The sequence below is a fragment of the Pongo pygmaeus genome, chromosome 1, assembly GCF_028885625.2.
Source record: "Pongo pygmaeus isolate AG05252 chromosome 1, NHGRI_mPonPyg2-v2.0_pri, whole genome shotgun sequence".
NCBI lineage: Eukaryota > Metazoa > Chordata > Mammalia > Primates > Hominidae > Pongo > Pongo pygmaeus.
The window spans coordinates 229762182-229770198 of record NC_072373.2 but is presented as its reverse complement, the minus strand read 5'-3'; the positions used below and the strand labels follow the sequence as shown (position 1 = coordinate 229770198).

The window sequence follows — 8017 nt, the reverse complement described above, 5'->3', positions numbered from 1 at the left end:
ACTCCTCCCGCCGCCTGAACGTGTCCTGAGATCCTGCACCCGACCAACTGATGCCTGAGCGGGAAAGGATTCTAGGGCCAGATCCATGCTGGCCTGGCCAAGACTCTCTTGGAACCACCGTGCTGTCCCGGGCTGTCTCTGCTGGAGCCTCCTTGCTCCCTCCCCCTTTGCAAGTGTCTGACCCGCATCCCACTACTCCTACTCCTCGTCCCTCTTCCTCTCCGAGAGCTGTGTTCCCACAGTCTCCCCTCTGGCCTCACAGCCACCACCACGTCCCCTCCCCCCACGTCCAGGTCGGCCTTCAAGGGAATCTGAACTTCTCCACGACCAGAAGCCTCACAACTAGCTCAAAGGTCCCTTTCCCAGGACACTGACTCCCAGAGGACCCAGACCCAGACCTTTCAGCCAAGGAATGGGATGATGTCAGGGGCTCCAGGTGGAGATGAGGAAGGCATGTGAGGACTCCCAGGCCCAGAGTTTCAGAAGCATACCTGGGCAAAGTCTAAAAATCAGATGGGAACTTTATTGTGATGGTGGGAGGTTCACCAGCAGATGCAAATGTGGGGTGCTGAGAGTGGCAACACAGGCCACCCCAAACCACCTTCACTCCCTCCCCTGTCCTCAGCCAGTACAGAAACCAAATGTAGCCCCAGCCCTAGACTCCAGCCCAGGCAGAGTGCAAGGGAGGGGTGTCAGGGTCGGAAGTCACAGGGAGTCCAGTGACTGTCAAGGTGGCTGAGAGCAAGGCTAGGGTAGGGATGGAGCAGAGAAAGGGCAGGGGGTGCAGCCCCAGGTGGCCCAAAACAGCACAGAGGAGCAAGGGCTGGCATTCACCAAGTCACCAGGTCCCTGGGGAGAACAGATGGTGCCTGGAGTCCTGCATGGTGGTACAGGCGGAGGAGCCCTCGGGAGCTCTCGGCGGCGGGCAGCACCCCAGGAGGAGTGGGACTCCTGCCCTGAGGCTGACCCCACCCTCAAGGCTGCCAAGTTCTGACGGGAGTGTCCTCCTCCGGGAATGTCTCCCAGCCCCCAACAAGCAGAGCCCAGGAGGACTGGGACTCCTGCCCTGAGGCTGACCCCAGTTTTGGGGCTGCCAGGTTCTGATGGGAGTGTCCTCCAGGAATGTCTTCAAGCCCCCAGCGGGCAGAGCCCAGAAGGATCTGAGGGCATGATGGGCATCAGTGGGATTTTGGTTGTGCCGGGGTGGGCAGGGCCACCCATGAGCAAAGGCCGAAGGGGTGGGGGCTATACTGCCACCAAGCCCCTGGGAGAGGGGTGTGCGAGCGGCCTCTGCATACGCCCAGGCCAAATTCCAGGAAAGCGGGACCGGCCGCTGGAAGTGGGGGTGAGCCTGGGAGCATCAGGAGACGCCCCGAGGGGCACAGACAGGAGAGGTGCAGCTGCTGGCCCAGCCAGGAGCCCAGGGCCTCCCTATTTGCAGTTCTCCTTCCGGAACCCTGGAAACCAAGGGCGCCAACGGGTCGGCGTCTGTTCTCCACCCTCATCACAGTGGGAGATGCAGGGCAGACCCCCAGCAGGACTCCCCAGGGATTTCTGAGCCTGAGGTGGCAGGGGCCCCGGGCCTGGCTGGTGCCTGCCCTTGGCTGTCCCAGGTGAGGTGGAATGGCAACAGGCAGGGCTCTGAGATGGGCTGAGGTCACCCCCGCCGCTCACCTTTGTCTAGGTCGATGTACTTGGCAGGCAGGGCGCTGTGGGCCAGCTCCGCCCTCTCCTTCAGGATGTTGTTTTTGTAATCTGTGAGAGGAGAGCAGGCTGAGGTCCCCCCTCCCAGGATGCACTTCCCAGCCCGGGCCTGGTAGCCATGCCTGTGCCCCCGTGTCCCAGCACTGCCTCACCTAGCTGGATGTCCTCACTCCTGTAAAGCATCTGGTCCCCTGCAGCCACAGCAAACTCCGCCAACTTCACATCCTTTCTGGATGGCGAGGGTGGGAGGAGGTTACAGCTGGGTAGGGGGAAGGGGGCCCTGGTCCCCAGGACGGCCGGGAGCGGGGCACTCACCCCTTTGACTTTCCAGATTTCTGGTCCGAGTATTCGTAGCCTGGGAAGGAGACTCACATTGGGGGCAGTGCCGCCCCTTCCGCAGGTCCCCCAGCCCAGAGGACCGCCCTCCCGCCCACCTCAGTCTCCGGGGACCGCTGGCTTTGCCGGGGCAGCCTCACCTCCGCGGCGCCTGCGGGCGGCCAGGAGGACAGTGACCAGCAGCAGGATGAAGAGCAGCAGCGTGGCCAGCACGTAGCCCAGCTGCTGGAAGAAGTGGGCTCGGCTCTCGGGGACGATGACGTTGATGACGTTGTGGCCGCGTGCCAGCGTGGGGTCTGCGGGGGACGCGGGGTCGGGGCGGCGTCAGGTACCAGCAAGACCTGCGACCCGACCCGGGCCACGGCCCCCGCTGGGATCCGCGGGCCTCGGGCAACGGACAGCGAGCGAGAGCAACCCCCAGTGGGGTGGGCTCCCGCCTTCCCGGGTCCCAGGGAGGCCTCCTTCACCTGGGCCTGGGGCGCCGCTGTGGCTAGAGCCGTTGCCCGGAGAGCCCCGGGGGGGCGGCTCCGCGTGGGGTTCGGCGACCGTCAGGTGGAAGACGCGGCGTTCGTGCAGGCCGCAGTAGTGGTGGTGCAGGTGGCAGGAGTAGGTGCCCTCGTCGGCGGCCTCCAGCGGCTCGATACGCAGCGAGAAATCACCGCGCTCAAAGGCGTCCGCGCCCACGGCCACGCGGTCGCGCAGAAAAAGGGGCCCGTAGGCGCGGCGCTCGCCCGACGCGTACAGGTCGAGCAGGCGGTCTGCGCGGTCGTGCGGGACCCCGGGCGGCTGCCGGTCCCAGTGCACCACCTGTTGAGCCTCCTCCACGTGCCGGTCGGTCCACACGTGCCCGCGGTTCACGCAGGTCAGGAGCGCGGGTGCGCCGCGCGCCACCGCCAGCACCTCCTTCTCGCCGTCCCAGTAGGCGGGGGTGGCCGGGGCTGCGGAGGGGGCGCGGTCAGCGGCGCGCGGGCCGGGGCGGCGGTCGAGGGTCGAGGGGCGGGAGCTGGGGGACTGGGGGGAAGCACTCACGGCCGTCGGTGACCTCCAGGCGGACGGCCAGGCTCTCGTAGAGGTGGCAGTAGTGGTGGTGCAGGTTGCAGGTGTACAGCCCCGCGTCCGTCTCCTCCACCGCTGCGCACCCAGGAGGAAGCCGCGCGTGAGCCTTGCGGTGCCCCTGACCCCGCGGCCCCGGTCCCCTGCCCCGACCCCGCGGCCCCGGTCCCCGCACCGCGGATGAGCAGCGAGAAGTTGCCGTCGTCGAAGGCCGAGGCCGAGAGCTCCAGGCGGCCGCGGTCCCGCGCCTCGTACACGCGCTGCTCGCCCGCCGAGTACAAGTCCAGCAGGCGCCGCGCGGGGCCACCCCCGGGGCCGCGCAGGTCCCAGTGGAGCACGCGCTGGCGGTCGTGCAGCCGGTCCTGGGTCCACACCATGCGCGGGCTCTGGCAGCGGAGCACCGCCCGGGCGCCCGCCGCCCAGCTCACCGCGGACTCGGACACCACGGAGCTGCCAGCAGCGGCGGGTACCGAGGACCCTGGTGGGGGAGGGGAGTCAGTGGGGGAGGGGTGGGCCCCCGAGTGCCCTCGTTGGGGAAGTCAGTGGGGGGAGGGGCGGGGCGCAGGTGGGGGAGGGGCGCCTGTAAGGGAGGGGCGGGCCCCCGAGGCCCCTGGTGGGGGAGGGGAAGCCCGTGGGGTAGGGCAGGCCCCTGAGGGCCCAGGTGGGGGAAGGGGAGTCATTGGGGGAGGGGCGGGTCCCCGAGGTCTCTGGTGGGGGAGGGGAGTCAGTAGGGGAGGGGCAGGGCCCTGGTGGGGGAGGGGAAGTCCGTGGGGTAGGGCAGGCCCCTGAGGGCCTGGGTAGGGGAGGAGGAGTATCTGGGGGAGGGGTGGACCCTGATGGTCCTGATGGGGGAGGGTGAATTAGTGGGGGAGGGGCGGGCTCTGAGGACCCTGGTGGGTGAGGAGAAGTAACTGGGGGAGGGGCGTGCCCCAAGGTCTCTGGTGGGGTTGGGGGTGTCTTTGGGGGGGTGTGGGCCCCTGAGGCCCCTCGTGATGGGGGAGATTCCATGGGGGAGGGGGAGTCCATGGGGGAGGGCAAGTCAGTCGGGGAGTCTCGGGGCCCGAGGACCCTAGTGGGGGATGGGGAGTCCGTGGGGGAGTGGTGGGCCCTGAGGGCCCTGGTGGGGAAGGGGAGTCAGTGGGGGAGGGGCGGGGCCCTGGTGGCGGAGGGGGCATCTGTGGGGGAGGGGTGGGCCCCCGAGGCCCCTGGTGGGTGTGGGGGAGTCTGTGGGGGAGGGCCAGGCCCCCGAGGGCCCTGGTGGGGGAAGAGGAGTCATTGGGGGAGGAGGAGTTATGGGCGAGGGAAGATGCCCAAGGGTCCTGATTAGCAAGGGGGAGTCAGTGGGGGAGGGGCAGGGCCCGAGGACCCCCGGGGGGTGGGCCTGGCAAGATAGGAGGGGCTGAGGGGGAGTGGGGGCGGGCAGCTGGGGCTGGGGTCACTAACCTGAGTGCAGAAGGACAGCAGAGCCTGGAAGGAGAGGAGTGAGCTGGAGAGGCCACCCACAGCCCCACCCAGCCCCAGGACCCCCCACTTGTCCCCCAGAGTCCCTCCTGTAGTCCTGGACAAAATGGGTGCTGTGAGACCCACTTCGGTGCAGGGAGGACGCCTCTCACACAGACCTACATAGCCCTCCCTGCCACCGTGCTGGGCTTTGGACTGCACCTGCCCTTGGGGAGTGGGGAAGCCAGAGCGTGGGTGTGGACCAGGGCCTGGCTCCAAGCCAGCCGGTTCTGGGGTGTGTGCTTGTCACCGGGGCCACTCCACCTGGCTGCACCCAAGTCACCCAGAGCACCAACGAGGCTGGATGTGTGGGATCCCCCACGCTCCCTCCAGGGCTGTGCCCCAGCCCCCGAGGGTCCTTGGACCCTCAGACGCTGGGGACCCCACACCACATCTAAGGCTCAGCGCAGCCCCTGAGGTGCTTCCACAGGGCAGAGGCCTGAAGGCTGAATGTGGGTCGTGACCCCGGCCGCCACGCCACAGGCCCGCATTCCTGCTTGAGGGACTCCCATTGTCGTAGGCCGCCTCAGCATCCACTCTGAATCTAGGCTGGACTTTCTCTGACCGGAAGCGGGGCTGCCACCCGGGACAGTTTCCAGTTCACATCCCCCTTCCTCGAGCTGACCCACCCAGACACCTGCCCTACGCACTGTCCCCTGGTGACTCCCCCTGTGTCCCCACGGACCCCACGCCCCACATGGACTGTGCAGCCGCACCGTGGAGTCCCCCCGCAGTCAGCGTAGCCCCACAGTGTTCATGCCGCTTGCCTTAAACCCACCAGTTAAAACTCCCCCAACCAGGCGTGGTGGCTCACGCCTGTAATCCCAGCACTTTGGGAGGCCAAGGCAGGTGGATCCCCTGAGGTCAGGAGTTCAAGACCAGCCTGGCCAATATGGAAAAACCCCATCTCTACTAAAAATACAAAAAATTAGCCGGACGTGGTGGTAGTGGGCGCCTATAGTCACAGCTACTTGGGAGGCCGAGGCAAGAAAATCACTTGAACCCGGGAGGTGGAGGTTGCAATGAGCCAAGATCATGCCACTGCACTGCAGCCTCCTTGGCGAGAGAGAAACTGTGTCCAAAAAAATTCCCTGAGGGAAACCTGTATGCAGAACGCCCTGATCCCAATAAAGGGTTGGCCTGGGGGTCCCTGTCTCTCTCCACTTTCCGTGGCCTCCCTGCAGTCTGTGCACCCCAGGGCCCGTGGGTGATAAAAGCTGTTTCTATCCTGTGTCTCTTGATCACTAGGGGCTGCTCTCCCTCCCATAGATCCTACGTGAAAACTGCCCCAGAGATGTGGCCGAGAGCCTGGGAGCTTTCCAGAGGAATGTGCCGGGTCAGCGGCCAGCCCAGGCCTGGGAGCAGGGGCTGGAACAGACCCCACAGTTCTCAGGTCCCCCTCAATCACTGACCCACTCCCTAAATGGAGCCCCAGCAAGAGGGGGTGCAGGAGGGGCCCTGAGGGAGACACCGCCGTGCCTGGGCCCCCAGCCCTTCTTGGCCCTCTGGGCTCCAACTCCCTAGGAGGGGAGGCTGGCCAAAGTCTAACTGAAGACGTCACACCCTCCGGCAAGCGGCTCTCCCGAGCGCCCCCAGACCCGTCCTCTTCCCTGGTGGGACCTTCCCACTCCTCTTGGCCCAAGCTCAAACGGGCGGTTTTGTCCGTAACGGACTCGCGCAGCCCCACATGCCGCCCCCCACCTGCCTCCCAGGGCCCCACACTCACTCTGCAGAAGCACAAGTTTCCAAAGCAGAATTCGGGATGGCAGCGCCATGGCCCCCGCCCAGCCCCAGGCTTTGTCCCACTCGGCTCTTAAGTCTCTCTCCAGAAAAACAGCCCTACCCCCTCCCCCTCCTTAGCACCCGCGGTGACATCACGGAGCCCTGGGCCTGTCTACGGTCTGGGGACCGCCCCCTCTGGCTCCTCCCGGGCCCCTTGGCCTCCCCCATCCTTGCTGGCCTGTTGGGGAGGGGCAGTGTGGGAGCAGAGGCCCAGCCCCTCACCAGTCAGGCCTGGGGAGGGGGTAGTGACCCCACCCTTGGAGGGACAAGAAGGTCTGAGGGCGTGGGCCCCTGACACCATGTGAGGGTGTCTCACATCTGGGAGCCTTCCGGGCCTGTGGTGCAGGGTTGGGACTGTTGGGTGAGTGGCCCCTCGGCCCCACTTCTGGCCTCCCCCGACCGTGAGCCACCTCAGAGCAGGGTCCTCCCCTCAGTCTGCTCCAGGCCCCAGAAAGGCCTTCCAGCACTGAGACCGCCCCCAACCACGGTGCACCCTGGTACCCTCCTTCAGACCAGGTGGCCCTTCCAGCTCCAAGCCTTGGCCCTGCATGACCTTGGTACCCGTCTCCTCTGGGGGCCACGGTGGGCTCCCTTGGGCCAGGATGATGGACGCTGCCAGTCACTAGTCCCCTTTACAACCTGGAGAGCCAGCCCGGGACGGGGGGCCCTGAGCACTGGGAGGCCTGGGGGTGCTGGGGTGAGCAGACCTCTCCCCTGCTGGCCCCGTCCCCTGGGGCTGCCCACCTTTAAGGGCGCAGCCTGGTGTCCCTGAAACCAGGTGCTGGATTACAGGGCTCCTGGAGAAAGGGGAGAGGGGGACCCCCGCCACGGAAGGCACAAATTTGAAACTGTGGGAAAACTTACAAAGTCACATAAACAAATGCGAAATAACAGAGCCTGCACTGTGTACCAAACCCAACTCCTTCTAATTAAGCAAACCTCAAGGAAAAAGCATCTGAACAACCACAACCACAAGAAACCCTCAATGCATAGTTCCGCCCGCCCACTTGGAGTGAGCTCTCCTTACAGGCCCCGGGGGCCCCGGGTGGGTGGGGGGCTCACCCCTGAACCCTGCTCTGGTCCCCAAGTCCTCAGACAGTGGGAAGCCCAGTGCAGATCAGAGTCTTGGTCTCAGGGTGAGGGGAGGGGGACCTGCTGCTGCTCCAGTGAGAGGAACGGGCAGGACACGGACAGGCGTGAGGACAGAAGACACCACCCCACCCCGGCCCGGTCAGACCCATTTCCTCAGCAGGGTCCCGGCCCAGGCGGCGGGCCTTTCCAAACCGGGCCTTTCCAAACCGGCTTCAGGGCTGAACACGTCCCGCCACCCCCACTCCCTCCCTGGGCCTTTCATTCTGGAAAAACAAGCCCCACCTGGCTGGCCTCGAGGCCTCTGCTGGCCTCTCCTCCTGTTTTTCCAGCTGGTTTGTATTAGTGCTGGCAGCTGCCTGCCCGCCCATGTCTGTCTCCATCACACACTCTGGAGCCTTGGCCTCTGCAGTCTCTGGCTCCTTCTCTGGCTCCTTCTGTCACTCTCCCTGTTCCCTCTCTCCCCATGGAGGGAGGACGGACAGCAGTTTGGTGGGGGGACAGGGTTGGCCCTCGCGTCTGGGAGGGCCCGGCTCCAGGTGCAGGGCTGAGA

At 66.0% G+C, this 8017-nt stretch overlaps 1 protein-coding gene across 2 annotated transcripts; it reads right to left on the bottom strand.

Moving 5' to 3' along the window:
• Positions 1 to 503: 503 nt before the first annotated feature.
• On the bottom strand, positions 504 to 7701 carry MXRA8 (matrix remodeling associated 8). Of its 2 annotated transcripts, XM_054445345.2 has the most exons (10): positions 6320 to 7701; positions 4537 to 4560; positions 3269 to 3571; positions 3070 to 3171; positions 2508 to 2978; positions 2181 to 2336; positions 2020 to 2059; positions 1857 to 1933; positions 1675 to 1755; positions 504 to 1457 (listed from the first exon to the last, which is right to left on the bottom strand). In XM_054445345.2, the coding sequence occupies exons 1-10, from the start codon at positions 6366 to 6368 to the stop codon at positions 1432 to 1434; spliced, it is 1329 nt and encodes a 442-aa protein (XP_054301320.1). In that variant the 5' UTR covers positions 6369 to 7701; the 3' UTR covers positions 504 to 1431. The 2 variants fall into 2 exon arrangements, with proteins under 2 accessions (XP_054301320.1, XP_063516908.1); XM_063660838.1 differs by having other exon boundaries at positions 504 to 1933; positions 6320 to 7680.
• Positions 7702 to 8017: the final 316 nt, after the last annotated feature.